We start from the raw sequence: 14332 nt of genomic DNA, 5'->3' as shown, positions 1-14332 counted from the left end.
AAATTTGTGATCGTGATGAACTTGAAAAATTATCAGAATTTCCATCATTGCCAAATTCGCCAGCTGGAGGGTCTTCATTCTTCAAATGACAAAATATCTATTTAAGGAAAAGATAACAGGACCGGGGGCACGGTCGCAGTGAGAACAAGAGGCACGGCAATGCCCAGAATTGTTCGAAATATGTCAGAACACCCGCTAAATGTACGAGGCTAGAGCTAACACGATAAAATTCTAACACGACATCGAGGATGGACAATCATTACTCTGGAGCGTGAGGAGCTCTCTGCTGTGGCTGATCAGGCACACCATCGGCCATTCGGGGCCGTTTAGTCTCGTTCGAGCTAGGAAGAGGTTGCGCATTGTTGAAACCTGGACCCGTGGCACTATCGGCATTGGTCACGTCGCTCAACGGGGGTCGTTTTCCGTTCACATTTTGCGGAGGAACGCTCCCCGCGCGATTGCCGTGCGCTGTACTTGCCGCGTTCCGAGAATCAATATTTGGACGAGTCAATGGTCGAAAGGACGAAACTGATTGCCCTCTTGATAATGGACTGCCGAAGCCTCCCGCAGGAGCCACAGCGGCCCCGTCGACACGGGATTTGAGATTGATTACCGGATTGATGGCGTCGCGAGAACGTCCCTTATCAGGCGCCGGAGAGACACCATTCCCACTTCTCACTAGCGCCACAGTCTTGGTATGGTCTATTCCAGCGGTCTTTCGAATTGATGGGCTTTCAGCATGCGGGTCAAATTGAGATCCGGGTATGGCGGCAGCATTGGGATTGTCCCGCAGCTGGTCCGCAGCCCTTGCTGAGAAGAACCCAACTGTTGGTGGTGGTTGATTCGAAGAGTCCTGGTTTGGTATAGACATGGGTTCTCGTTTGATCGGAGGGGGTGGATTTGGATTGTTGATCGACGGCGGAATGGCGTTGGGGTTGGCGTTTGCAGCAATGCGAGGGGCACCTTGTGCTTGGACCCCACGTTGCTGATCTGGAGGCGGGTGTGGTTGCTGTCGTGGATGAGGAGGTAAAATCTGTCTTGTACCAGAATTGTTCGCCCCGCTCCATCTCTCGGGCTTAGACGGAGTCACGGCATTCAAATCGAATCGGCCTCGCGCGGGCACGGCCTGAGGGTATGAACGATTTAAAGGCGTGGGGGGTTGTTGCGGTTGTTCTGGCTCGATCACAATTTCATCGGGATTCCCAGTGTGAGTCACAACGAAATCGGCTTCATCAAAAACATCGCCTGCTTGGATGTTAGCTCGGAATTGCAATGAACGGAGAGATGGTTGGAGCTCACTGCCAAACTCGCCGTCGCCATCAAAAGCAGTATGACTTGGAATGGCACTTCGTGCTGGTTCGCTCGGACGTGGCAAAGGTAAATCATCATCTTCTGATAGCCTGCTCTTTGGCACGATTTCTTTCTTTAAAGGCGCAAAGTCTGGATGACGATGAAGCTCGTTGACGTCCCATCGAGCCTATAACAAAAGTAAGCAAGGGTATTATGGGCCTAGAGACCGAGATGAACACTCACAGGAGCGGTCTTGATCTTCGTCACTTTCGACAGGTAGTCCTTGTCATAGACACAGTTGCCCAGTACATTTCCGAAGTTTCGCAGCGCACGTTTCAAAGCATCTGTGGTTCCCTCCTTCTTTGATTTTTCGAAGGCAGCCGCCTTGCCTTTGCAGTTCTCGATGTGTCCGTAACCAATATCCTATAAAATATGTGAGTTTGCATTGCACACAAGCTTGAAGCTATAGTGTGAAGCTTTGCCTTACCTCGTGAAATGACCCATCCTTCAAGGTGACCCGCACAATTACTGATAATCCAAGGCTGACCTTGCCCGTATTCTCATTCTCGTCAACCTAATCAAAACAATCCTGTCAGAATTCGCCATCTGAAGCCTTGAAATCCATACTCACATAATCAATATCCACTCTCTGAATCGAGCTGGACCAGCCATTGAACCCGAACACTTCATTCGCGAGATTGATACATTTGTCTGCCGAGAGGTAGTGCACCTTTTGCCCCGCAGCACCGGGTCGCGATGAAATGTATTCGGGGCCTAGCTTCCGGTCCAGGCGAGCCTGCAAAGTCGCTATCTGCATCGCGGTGTACTCGCTCATTCGACGTTCCGGTTCCTCAAAAGGATTCGTGTTGACTGGACCTGGTCCGTTCGGCATTCTGATAGCTGCTGGTCCGCCGCGATGTTGATCACCGACACTAGCAGAGAGGATTAGATGAGATTTATGGTAATTTCGGGTGGGCACCAAGTCAAAAGACACGTCCTTACGCTGGCATAATGTGCGGCTGATCCGATGCACTTAGTTTGATTGTATCAACTGGTCGGGCGCGTCTAACTTTCGACGCGACACATCACGAAGTCACGTGCTGATAAAGCAAGATAAGCTGTCTTTCCGCAGCCGCCCGGCCCAGCCTCTGAAACAGGAACACAGGTGCGAGTATGTAACTAGAAGCGATTTATTTGTCGTGTTCTGCAGCCTTCATGTACCAGAAGGAGATATTGTACAGGAAATACGTTCCTTCTCATAAAAGCCCATGATGAGATTGCTAGACTTGGTCATTATTTGGTGTGCATAAGCTTAATAATCCAAATCATTCCGGGCAGATAGCCAATCGGCGGAGGCAGCCTGATTATTGAGCGATAAGGCTGGCGCTGGGGACAAGGCCAAGGTCCTTCAGTGACTCTCCGAATAATTCTTTATCAAAGATCTTCTTGGGGAAAGTTTGAGTGAAGCTTTGAACATTTACACCGTCCTCTTGCCGAAGGGCCTCGGCGACCTCGAACAGGGTAAGTGTGACTGGCAAGGTCTTCATGATGTTGCCTTGAGACGTTTGAAAGCGCAGACGGGTCTCGGTGTACGCCGAGGCAGGTTTGGATACGACAGGGCCAGTTGTAGTCGGCGCAGGAACGGGTTCGGCGGCAGCTTGGGGAATTGCTGTTCCAGCACGCTCGGCGCGCTCGCGCTCGGCCTTCCGACGGCGTTCCTCTTTATCAGCCTGGATTTGTGCTTTGACGCGTGCAAGATGAGCTTTATCGTCCATCTTTTCTTGTCGCTTCTTTGCCTCTTCCTTCTGTCTCTGCTTCCTCTCCAAAGCCTCCTTTGCGTCCTGATTCTCCTGCGTGTTTTTCCGGCGGATTTCCTACAGTCGCTCGTCAGGACTATTTCAATACCAGAACCCCGACCGTACCTACCTCATTCTTCCTCTGTTCAATCTTATCCTGCTCTGCCTGCGCAGCCCGCTTGGCAGCCAGCTTTTCCCTCAACTCTTGAAGACGTTCTTTCTTTTGCTCCTCGGTCAAAGGGGCGAGCTCCTCCGTAGATTCCGAAAAATCGGTGTGTTCAGTCTTAGAGGCGTGGAACTCGGCCTGTGCCTGGCTTCGGAACTTCTTGCCACATTCGTTGCAGACAAGACTGCGTGCTTCTTCGCCAGGTTGAAGTGCGGGCCCCTCCTCGTTGTCGGCTTCTTCGGCCTGTGACGCTTTAATTTCTTCTAGACTTTTGTCCTGGTTGACCTCGAGCCATTCAAGCGCCCCCTGCACTGTCCAATTCGTCAGCAAGGAAATATCGCATGTATAGATCTTGAGCACACACAGTTTCCTGTCTTCTTGACAGCCAATTCCGCCCTCTCCTTCTCAAAGCCCATTTCGATGAGCTGCTCCAGATCAGAGGCCATGTTCCTGACTTTCAGTGAAACACTCAGACCAAGTGAAGGAAGATCAAAGGCTAGAAAGTGACGTGTCCGTCGATGGGGAGTGATTGAGACTGGATGTAAGATTCAAGTCTGCAAGTGTGAGGGGAAGCAAGATGATCAACGTTTGGAGTATGAACTGAAAGTGTAATCAGAACTGGCGGGGGTCTTCGCAAGTGACGTATCGTAAAGGCGGCGAGCGATAAGCGCGATCTGTTCTTCAGCGGGGAGCTCCACTCGTATACAAAGCACCTGATCGACACCTCAATTGAAGTTACCAAGCCTTGCTGTTCGTTCGTCGAGATAGAGGGAGAGGGAGCGAGAGTCGGAGAATTGAAGACAGGCAAGAAATAGCTCACGATGATCTGCTCTCAACGATTTGTTTCGGGTCCTGTCGGAGAATTCAACGTGTCTTTTTCACTCAACTGTTTCGGAGGATGCAACTCTGTCAGTACTCACTGAGGGTCTGTCCAGTGTCCAGTGGTCCACATGTGCTCGAGCTACTGTGCTGAAATGAACTTAAAACATGGGAATCGAGACAGCGCGTGCTGTCTGACTTGAGCTGTTTCACTCGGGATTTCAATTTGTCTCGTCTCGTAGCGCTTCAGAGGAGAGACTCAGTTTTTGATTGACATTACTGACTTGGCCTTCAAAGCCTACATTGTAAGTTACTACTCACCAATATAATTGTTATACATGACAAACTACGAGATTGGACCTTGGATTTGACCAAGAGACACAACGGAGTAATATTAGCATTGAATACCTACCATGTCTGCCAAACTTGTCTCATGGAGCGACTGTCGATCAGGGAGCAAGGAACAAGCCAACCGTGAACAGCTGAAGGGAGCTATTGACAGGTACATACTAGGAGGCACCTAACTTCCATCCTCAGGAGCAGGTACGGACCTCAGTGTAGTCTGTAATGAATGCCGAAGCTGTCTTCAATTGCAGTACCTATCTCGCGATGCGACAAGATGCTGGATATGGAAATAGGAATCGTTGACCCACAGTTTCTTACTCCACACATTGATTTCTTGGGGCTCGTGGATCTCCAGCATGGACATCCATGATAAAACACTTGACAATTATTTGTCAAAGTAGCGTCACCAAAGCCTGGGCCTCAAGGTGGACGAAACCTTGCTCGTCGCAAGGTCGGATGAAGTATTCCACAACACTACTCGCATGTACCTCGCTTCACGTGTCGGACTGCGAAAGAGGCGTACAATGACATCACCTGACCGCTTACTCATCAAGGTCCCGCCCTGGGCAGGCGCCGGGGCGGGAATTGGATCATCATCAACTCCTGAAGCACAGGCTCCCTTCTAACACAAATCAACTCCTGCACTTAATTCGATTAAGCGAAATCGACAGCTTTTCCCCGCACCCTCGCAGTGCGCTTCGTTCTCAGCCATCACCTTGCATCCGGATCACTTGCATACTCTATCGCCAGAATGTCCCTGGAGCTGGATCCCCCGGAGCTCGGCTTCAAGCGTGAGTGCCATATAATAGCTGGGTTCGCGCATGACGCTGACAGAAATCTAGGACCTTTCACTCAAGAAGTATGCGAAGTGCTTCATTTGCAAAATCCCACCCCAGTCCCGGTGGTATTCAAGGTGCGTTTTCACTATCCACGCTACGTATCTACTAGAGATGTGGGATATGCAGCTGACACGGACCTCGGTTTCTTTACACCAGGTCAAAACAACTGCTCCGAAGCAGTACGTATCACCCAGGCCGCTATTACTACTCTTGACGAAACCCGTGTCTAACTTGCGCTAGCTATTGTGTCCGCCCTAACTCCGGCCGGATTGAACCCGGCAAGCAAGTTGATGTTCAGGGTTCGGATCTCATCCCCGATACAAAGCGCATAGACCATGTCCAGCTGACTTGTCTGGGTTAAACAGTTCTTCTGCAGGCTATGAAGGATGAGCCTCCACTTGAGCAAAAGTGTAAGGACAAGTTCCTCGTGCAATCTGTTGCGGTCCCCGGGGATGACATTGATCAGTCAAATGTGACTGCCGTTGTATGTGATTCTTCTCAGATCAAGACTCGCAACTTGGGCCGTCAACTAATCATGTGCGGAATCACAGTTCGAGAAGGTTTCCAAGTCCGCGATCAACGAGCGCAAGATTCGAGTGAACTGGCTGCAAGCTGATGCGGGCCAGACCTCCCCCCAGCCTGCGGCTCCCCAATCTGTAAGTCACCCACAGAAGGGAGTCGCATTTGATTGTGCTTGGCACATTCGCTAACCATATGTAATCGAGCAGCTTGACGACGAGCCTCCCGCTTACAACTCTCCTGGTGTCAACAACTACGAGACCCCCGCAGTTGGTCTTGCGAAGAAAAGCCACGTCGAACAGTCCTCGCCCATTCCCGCCCCCGACTTCTCTGAGAAGGCCATCAAGAACGAACCTTCGCCTCCTGCTGAATTCAACACTGCCTTTTCCAACACCCGGGAAGCCGTTGCCAGTGCGCTGCCCTCTGGCGAAGATCTGAAGTCTCAGCTGGCCGATGCAAATGCACAGATTCAGCGACTCAAGGACCGACTTGCCGACCAGGGACTGCGACAGCGCAAGACCGGCGGCGAAGCTCCAGCTGCACCTGCGACAATGCAGCAGACTCATGGCAGCGCCGAGTCCGGAGTCTCTGTGCAAATGGTGGCTGGCTTGTGCCTTCTCAGCTTCCTGATTGCCTATTTCTTCTTCTGAACCTGCTGCGAGTCTCTGGACCATGGTCCCCCCAATGATCTGATGGGCGGCTCGGTCAACTCCTTTCACGATCTCAACGTTTTCTCTATCTCCGGCTTTGCCATTGCCGACTCATGTCTAGCCTCCACCTGCCTGTCAAAGAGCCTGTCGTTTTGATTCTAGCATCAGCCTGCTGTTGGATTATTTATTCCTTCTCACCGGGCCACCCCGGGCCCTCATTTGCTTTGCCGGTTCTCCGGTGTCTCCTACCGTTTTTTACTCCCAATATCTCCCATTACCTGGCCTTGTGTTGAGTTCTTTCCCCCATATCCTCGAAACATCTTGGTTCCATTCGATTCTCCCCCACCCACTTTATTCCCTAGTCTCTACAATTTTCTGATTTGTTAACTTATATGTTATGATGAACGGACTAAGCATCTTATCCATTCGATCCTCATGAAAAGGCATCCTCACCGCTAAAGCAATCACCTGTCAGTTTGGCATATCTATTCTCGCAATGTGCTCTTAGTTAAGGCACAAGACGTGCTGTGTCCAAAATTTGGAATACGTTGACCGGTTCGAATATCTCGCACTCTCGAAAAGAAAACGTCGCATCCTGCACCTCAAAAAGGCAGCGGTCACATATTTGCTCAATTCCAGTCTAAGGATTTGAAGATTTGCTGTGAAAAACAAACGTAATCGAAACAAAAAGTAGACTCCACAATCTACAACTGAATCTCACTCTCCTTCCATCCATCACCCTCTTCGCCCGCCGGACCCGCCGACTCAGCAGATATACCTTCACCCGCGCGTCCACAGGGGGTCTTCTTTCCAGAGGAGCCACTACCACCACCTACGACACGCCCGCCCTCGGCACGCTTCACCCGACACCAGAGTCCCACATTCTTGTCCAGGATAAACGTCCAGATCACCCAGACCCAGCTCCTGTGGCAGGGCAGCGGCTCATAGAACTCCTTCGCGATAGAGTGCAACTTGTGCAGTCTGGTCCAGGGGATCGCTGGAAAATCGTGGTGCTCATTGTGCAAGCCCACGTTATATGTCAGAATGTTCAGTGGGCCGTAGTAGGAGTATGTCTCGGGTGGAGCGAGAGAGCTGAGCGGGTGAGACGCGTCCACCTTTGCGCCGGGCTTTTGTTTCAGTTGGGCGAGGGATTCGGTGCCACCGGCGGCTACGTTCGAAAAGAAGTAGTGCTCGGCGATGAAGTGGCCTGCGCAGGGGTGGAGAGAGCCAGCTAGGAAGGAGCTGGCGATGAAGTAGTAGAAGGGCTGCAAGGAGTTGGTGTACTGTGTGAGGATGTAGTCGAATGACAGTTGGACAACCAGGTTGAGCAAATGAATTGAGGTGAAGGGAGGGCTGTAGATGAACATGGGTCGGACGGCGTAGAAGAGGATCTGGAACGTGCAAAAGAACGTTTTGCCGAGGACGGAGTCGAGCAAGAAAGCCTCTAGGGCGGTTGGAAGATCGGTGTCCAAACCATTTACTCCAAGGGACTTGTGGTGGGTGAGGTGGTAGGGCTAGAGGCAAGGGCCATGTATTAGCATCGCTTTCAATTGTTACAATTCTTCGCCGTGGAAGACAGCGATCTCGCTGGGTACTCACTCGGAAGGCGGCGCTGTAAGGTAGTCCGATTGGCAGGTTGGCAAAGATAGCGAGCAGACGGTTGGCCATTGGTGAACGGAATGCTAAATTGTGAGAGATTTCATGGATGGCAAGGAAGAGGTTCTGGTTCGCCGTGGCTCCCACCACGTACGCAGTGGCGAGGAATCGCCAGTCCAGGATCGAGGTGTTACGTAGAAGATAGGCACAAGTCAACTGGATAGAGACGACAAGAAGAACAGTCCATTTGGTCAATGGCTCAGGACCGCACAGCTTGGTGACCTGGAAACCCGGAAGTTGAGTCGTTAGCAGTTGGTCCGATAAGAATGGCAATGAACCGAGGAAACGTGGTGTTTATCTCCGCAGCCGTCGTTTAACGAGACACCAATTGTGCTCTGGACTGCAGCCACAGCACTTGTAATGCTTTGGATATTCTCTTACCTCTGGGTGTGCCTTGATGATGGCTTGCCGCCTTGACCGATGAGGCTCTTCCGTGTAGGTCCAGAAGAAGTGATCGTCGACCGAGGAGGTTTCCGGGGGCGTGATTCTCGCCGACGTCTTTTCTGCAGCTGCCGAGGGTTCTGCTTTTGTGGCTGACATCCGAAGATGCGGAGCCTGCGTTTCAACAACCGAAGGCATGGCCTGTGAACAAAGAATCGACCCAAACGAATGAGTGTCAATGAGAGTGGTGATGGAAGAAAAGAATCAGCTCCAAGGAGACAATAATAATCGTGCCTGGTGCGGACAAGGTGGGAGACATTCTCCACGTGGGGCGACACGGGACAGGACCATTGGAGGGTCGAACGGTCCAGGGGGCGACCCCATCGGCATGCTTAATTCTACGGTTGAAGACCTGCGAGTACTAGTAGTGAGTAGTAGAGTACTGGTAGGGGCAAGACGAGCATTGACTATGAACTAATCGAGAGTTTGAGGTATCAATTAGTAGCGACTCGTAGCAATATCATCAAAGCTCAAAAATCTTTAATCACACCGTGTCACAATTGCTTTAAGAGATGAGCATGAGAACTGACTCCGCAACGTTGGCACTAATCGTGTAATCCTGGAATCTGCCTCAAGACTCGATACACAAATCCTGTCTTCTATGCACTTTGTATATCTATCCAGTAGAGAATGCTCGACTAATGTGCTATTGCATATATGGCTCGAGGTTCCCCTCGAACCTACTATGATAGCTCATAAATTCTGTGGGACGAGTGTTGGCGACTGACAATAATAGCGCTCTGACATTCGACGGTAGGTGAGCAGACGAAACAGCCGCACTCTAGACAATCCTTTTTATGAGACAAGGATAATCAAAGCGTGATGAGAAGTTTGAAGTCTACACTCAGATAAAGGCATTTAGATTGTCAATCTGACTCTACTAAGCTTAACAGTGACCGAGACGGGAATCTAGACAATGCACATCTAGTCATCTACAATAAATAATTTTCCCGATTGCGGTGGATCCGCCGTGCAAACAAATCAAACAGGCTGATCTTATCACCCCAGGACATCATCACCATATCTACCTTCTCTCACTCGAGCTTCCGAATCGAAATTGTCTGGCACAGCAAATAGCCCAAACGGATCCATAGTATGGCTTCGGAGCCTACGCCTTCCAAGGGGGGAAGCTGTCGCTCTATGCGAACCTGCTTGATCCCTCTGCAGAATCGGCGCCAGGGACCATCTCCCGCGCTCCCGTTGTCTTCAAGCATGGCGCCGAGGCGGATGCGGAAACAGATGAGTCCGCTGCGAAAAAGCAGCAGCTCAATCCTGGTACTTTTCTAGCATATTATACGTTTCCCTATGACATGACATAATAGTGACTCATGTGATTCCCTGTTGAACAGCTTTTCTTCGATTCCAGCCCACCAAACGCCCGCAGTTGAACCAGAAACCCAAACCGAAACCGACATTGCCGAAGACAGGGCTACCGTCTAATCTACTCCAAGCGGGTGGCCCAGCTGCAGCTCCGGTCAAAACAAAACTGGAAGACTGGGCGGCCACGGAGGAAGATGATTACTATGATTATCAAATGGGCGAAAAGCGCCAACGCGGTGGGAGGAAGAAGCGCAAGAAGAATCGGGAGCCGCAAATGATGCTGCAGAACTGGGACGACATTTATGACCCGTCACGACCCAACAGCTATGAGGAATATCGACATAGCGATGAGAAGGTTCTAGAAATCCGCGAATGGAAGGATCGCCTGTATGCGCACCGTATGAAGCGCTCACCAACGCCCGACTCAGACAGCGATGACGACAGGCCCGTGAACCGTACGCAAGCCTCAAGATCAAACAAGGTGTGGTCAGAGTATGCTAATGGTGATAAATCAGGTTCATTTGCTCCTCCAATGAGCTTCGCGCCGCCTTCCAACCTCAATTTCACTATTTTCCCACCTCCGTCTGATGCCCCCGATGACCCGACGGGAGAGGACGCATTCGCACGCCGCGCGCGCATGAGCTCAGCTGTGAACAGCGCTCCATCTCGAAGGACTCCTCCTCCATCCCCATCACATCCCTCGGAAGACCCTCTTCATCTATCATCCGGTGCTGATCATCCCGTGCCGCAACCTTCCGACCAACGGCCTTCCGATACTGTCCCTCCACCCACTCTTCCTAGACCACTGGACGCTTTCCAACCAAGTTCCGCAACCATCTCCCGTGCACCGGTCCGCTACACCCTTCCACCCCCACCTGAAGACATACCTGCGTCCCAAGCAGAGCTTGAGGAAATGCTTGCGGGCGAGGAAGCGCCCGAAACCGAAGACAGCGAGGAAGCGCCTCGATCTAAGCGTCCTGGCCAAAAGGGCTTTGCTGAGCGCCAGCTCGCCAAATATGGTTGGACCAAGGGGTCTGGTCTTGGTGCGACAGGTTCTGGCATCGTCAACCCGCTTCAAGTGAAAGTGGAAAAGAGGAAAAAACGACCAGATGCTGAGGGGGGCGGGTTTGTGGGACCCGGTGGACGCGGGAAGATAATCGGAGGCAAGAAGGGGCAAGAGGACGGCGGCAAGTTTGGGGCAATGAGTCCGGTGGTCATTCTTCGTGGAATGCTAGATGGCATGGACTTGGACGAGGAATTGAACCGTGAGGGAGGTGGTTTGATGCAGGAGATTGGGGAGGAGTGTAATGAAAAGGTACGTCGCCATGAGAGCTGCGAAGACCCACGAGAAAAAATTGCTGATGGAATGTCTAGTATGGCCGTGTGGAGCGAGTCTACATCGCTCGTGACGTTGGTCCACCGATGCCTGTTTTTATCAAATTCACCAACGAGCTTTCTGCTCTGCGGGTAAGTAATCAAGACGTCGTCTTTGGATCTGTTAGCCACTGGCAAACTTTGACTAACAGCTCGCATTTCCAGGCCGTGAACGCGCTCGAGGGACGTGCTTTCAATGGGAACACCATATCTGCTCGCTTTTTCGACCCCGAGAAATTCGAACAAGGTGAATATGTTGACTGAGCTTCAAAGTTCTCTGCATATCTACATATTCCATGGCAGACCGAGTTCAACCTCTTCAACACAGATTCCGAATGAAAGCAAACCATGAACACTTGTTCCGATAGCATGGTCCAATAACAAGCTCCCGGCGAATAAGTGAGATCAATGTACCGGCTTGCGTGTCGTAGGTATGGGCCTACTGCACTGGACGCACTCGACGGCACGACCCCAATCTGCAAGCATTCAAGGCTTTCTCGAGGCGCTACCATTAACCATCGACTACCTCTTGCCGCTGTGCTTCCCTAGTGCTTTCAAGGCGCCGTCGAACGTTGCCCCAAAGTCACATCTGATCGAGTTGCTAGCCCATCGATTCTATTGGCACATGATTCTCTCTCCATCTTCCGCCGCAGCTTATTCTCGCAATTGCAGTCTGGACACCTTCTACATAAAGGAAAGACAATTCTTTCGTGCCGGTATGCACACTCGTTGAATTGAAATGAGTATCGAGGACATAGGATGGATGATGCTTTGGAGGGTTTCTCGTGGCCGCATAGTATATAAGTCCATGTCACTTGGTAGCACATCGCGGTGTCCGGCCAATGATTATTTGAATCGCTTGATTCAAGACTTGCAATGCTCGCTTGTGTTACTGAGATCGTTTCTGTAAAACGTGGTATTGTCAAATTGTGGAATTTGTGTCTGTCAGGGGGGTTCGAGTCTGTGGTCTGGATTCAGTGGATCTGATCTGATGCGAGGCATTCATTTATACTGCAATTTTCCTCGAAGATGTAGACACTAGACACACCCTGGACGATGCTAATTTTACACGATGTCGATCTGTGTCGAAGGTCACAATGAAAATTAGAGATCCGATTGAGCTCAAGCTTCCATTTTTCTCATTCCATGGCTGTGTGAAGTGTGAACAAATGAAAGAGCCATGGAGGGATCCTGTTTGTTGGTTTCAGATTCAGCCAGCTGAAGTACTCCTGGTTCGTTCAATCCAATCTCGGATCCTTGGTAAATCTCCTAAATCTCCACTGATGGATTGTCCTGAACTTCCTCGTATCTCAGCACTCAGTGACGGGACACGAACTCCCTAGATACCTGATCCCAGACTGACGCTCTAATTCCAATATTTCAACCGGACCCAAGGAGTATATTTTTGTCGAAGATGAAGCGGCTTGATCTAGAAGACAGACCGCCTGCAGGCAGCCGGCACCTCCAGGATCCATAGTAAAGTACCCCCGGGCTGTCGCAGCACGCTTACCTAAGCTAGCTGGCGGGGCCCGCCAAGCGGATCTCTCAAATCGCTCGATGCGACGGCGAGATGAATTATTCTTTGTTTAGACATATTGCGCAGGGTGATCAATCTGGTGACCTCTCTTTACTCTTCTCTCTGACTCTCCGGGTAACCAAAAGAGAACCATCAATCTACGGAAGAAAGTCTCCCTATCTCGATCATAGCTTCGCTATCTACCAACCGAATTGAGCCTCTCCGCAGCAGTTGAACCGCCGCGATGTCTCTTTGCTTGAATCGGCTTCAGGAGGAACGGTACGAAGCGAAAGCTGTCTTGAGCTTCCAGAATATTGTACATTGGCACTAAGCTTCATATATAGGAAACAATGGCGGCGTGACCACCCCTTCGGCTTCGTCGCAAAGCCGATGCGTACACAGCAGGCCACCTTGGATCTTAAGCGATGGGAATGCGCCATTCCTGGAAAGACGGGCACCCTCTGGGCCGATGGCTTGTTCAAGCTGGAGTTGATTTTTCCTGACGGTGAGCTTTCTTCATACCTCACTTCTCGCAGGTGATTGCTGGTATACTGACGGTTGATGTGTTGTTGCGCCTTCTAGAATATCCCACCAAACCTCCCAAGTGTACGTGAACGACCACCGCGGCAAGACCTATGGATCTGATCCGGGAATCAACTTCTCACGAGACGTTGCCCCCAATTCGCGTGTTTCTGTTGTATCCTTTGACCGTAAGACTGACTCGCTGCCGTGAACTCTACAGGCAAATTTACACCTCCGCTTTTCCACCCCAATGTCTACCCTTCTGGAACGGTCTGTCTTTCTATCCTGAACGAGGAAGAGGCATGGAGACCCGCCATCACCATCAAGCAGATTCTCCTTGGCATCCAGGATCTACTCAATGACCCCAACCCAGAGTCGCCAGCCCAAGCCGAGGCATACAACCTTTATAAGAAGGACCGACCTGCGTACGAACGACGAGTGAAGCAGGTCGTCAAGGAGAATCCAAAGATGTAAGGGAGGGGGTGCGCTACTTCTCCGTGAGGCTCGGCGTGACTGAAACACGGCGACACGTTTCCTGAATTCTCTCATGGAAATTTCTCTCGTGGGTGGTGATCTTCCTCCGTTTCCATTTCTTCTTGTTTTTTTTTTCATAATTGCATGACCTCTCTCTTCTGCACGGAGCGAGCTTCAGTCGCTTCTTCCTGTGCAACCGATCACGAGCGCGGCGTTAGTTGATTCAAATTGGAAGGCGTTTTTGGAATATAGTCAAGACCATACTGTCTCGTTGCGGCTGGTCGTATCACCAAAGTCATGTAGCCTCATATTTGGGTCCGAGTGCCCGTTTGCGAGTCGCATCCTCAGATCAAGAGATCGTTTTCGGCGGCTGGATCGCGCCGGCCTCAGGCAATCGACATTTCCGCCTCGATAGGCCACGTGAAGGTACAGGAAACCCACAAGGCTCTTCTCACGAGTAGCCGTGCACTAGTTATATGCCTCTTTTGCTTGGCTAAACATGCAACCAGGGCAAGGGCCGACCTCGATTGGCCCAGCCAAGTGCCGAAGAAAATGAACCCAAAGAAGACTAATGGGAATGACTACAGCAAGGCGGGGGCAGCCCC

General features: G+C 51.1%; 6 protein-coding genes across 6 annotated transcripts; 3 read left to right on the top strand and 3 right to left on the bottom strand.

Annotated features, from left to right (window-relative positions):
• Window positions 1–259: 259 nt before the first annotated feature.
• On the bottom strand, window positions 260–2182 carry N7539_008047 (RAD52 DNA repair protein RADC; the record flags this gene model as incomplete). The annotated part of the gene is made up of 5 exons (XM_056937647.1): window positions 260–1245; window positions 1300–1477; window positions 1534–1713; window positions 1778–1864; window positions 1922–2182. 5 exons carry the CDS (start codon window positions 2180–2182, stop codon window positions 260–262), a joined length of 1692 nt encoding a protein of 563 aa, XP_056786739.1.
• Window positions 2183–2654: 472 nt separating this feature from the next.
• N7539_008046 (UBA and UBX domain-containing protein) lies at window positions 2655–3698 on the bottom strand (the record flags this gene model as incomplete). The annotated part of the gene is made up of 3 exons (XM_056937646.1): window positions 2655–3164; window positions 3217–3563; window positions 3617–3698. 3 exons carry the CDS (start codon window positions 3696–3698, stop codon window positions 2655–2657), a joined length of 939 nt encoding a protein of 312 aa, XP_056786738.1.
• A 1469-nt stretch (window positions 3699–5167) lies between these two features.
• Window positions 5168–6424, top strand: N7539_008045 (uncharacterized protein; the record flags this gene model as incomplete). Its single annotated transcript, XM_056937645.1, has 7 exons — window positions 5168–5207; window positions 5259–5329; window positions 5412–5434; window positions 5496–5554; window positions 5621–5739; window positions 5807–5911; window positions 5984–6424. The coding sequence occupies 7 exons, from the start codon at window positions 5168–5170 to the stop codon at window positions 6422–6424; spliced, it is 858 nt and encodes a 285-aa protein (XP_056786737.1).
• Window positions 6425–7128: 704 nt separating this feature from the next.
• Window positions 7129–8659, bottom strand: N7539_008044 (sphingolipid delta(4)-desaturase family protein; the record flags this gene model as incomplete). The annotated part of the gene is made up of 3 exons (XM_056937644.1): window positions 7129–7938; window positions 8024–8302; window positions 8462–8659. 3 exons carry the CDS (start codon window positions 8657–8659, stop codon window positions 7129–7131), a joined length of 1287 nt encoding a protein of 428 aa, XP_056786736.1.
• Window positions 8660–9615: 956 nt separating this feature from the next.
• On the top strand, window positions 9616–11479 carry N7539_008043 (uncharacterized protein; the record flags this gene model as incomplete). The annotated part of the gene is made up of 4 exons (XM_056937643.1): window positions 9616–9796; window positions 9871–11156; window positions 11216–11308; window positions 11381–11479. Coding segments are annotated over 4 exons (1659 nt in total), but the record flags the coding sequence as incomplete, so codon positions are not given.
• Window positions 11480–12975: 1496 nt separating this feature from the next.
• On the top strand, window positions 12976–13727 carry N7539_008042 (E2 SUMO-conjugating protein UBC9; the record flags this gene model as incomplete). The annotated part of the gene is made up of 4 exons (XM_056937642.1): window positions 12976–13010; window positions 13076–13236; window positions 13314–13337; window positions 13474–13727. The coding sequence occupies 4 exons, from the start codon at window positions 12976–12978 to the stop codon at window positions 13725–13727; spliced, it is 474 nt and encodes a 157-aa protein (XP_056786734.1).
• Between the last annotated feature and the right edge of the window lie 605 nt (window positions 13728–14332).

This window comes from Penicillium diatomitis (assembly GCF_028827545.1).
Source record: "Penicillium diatomitis strain IBT 30728 chromosome Unknown utg000012l_segment0_segment0, whole genome shotgun sequence".
Classification (NCBI taxonomy): domain Eukaryota; kingdom Fungi; phylum Ascomycota; class Eurotiomycetes; order Eurotiales; family Aspergillaceae; genus Penicillium; species Penicillium diatomitis.
The sequence above is the reverse complement of the archived record's forward strand: the minus strand, read 5'-3'. Positions and strand labels throughout refer to the sequence as shown.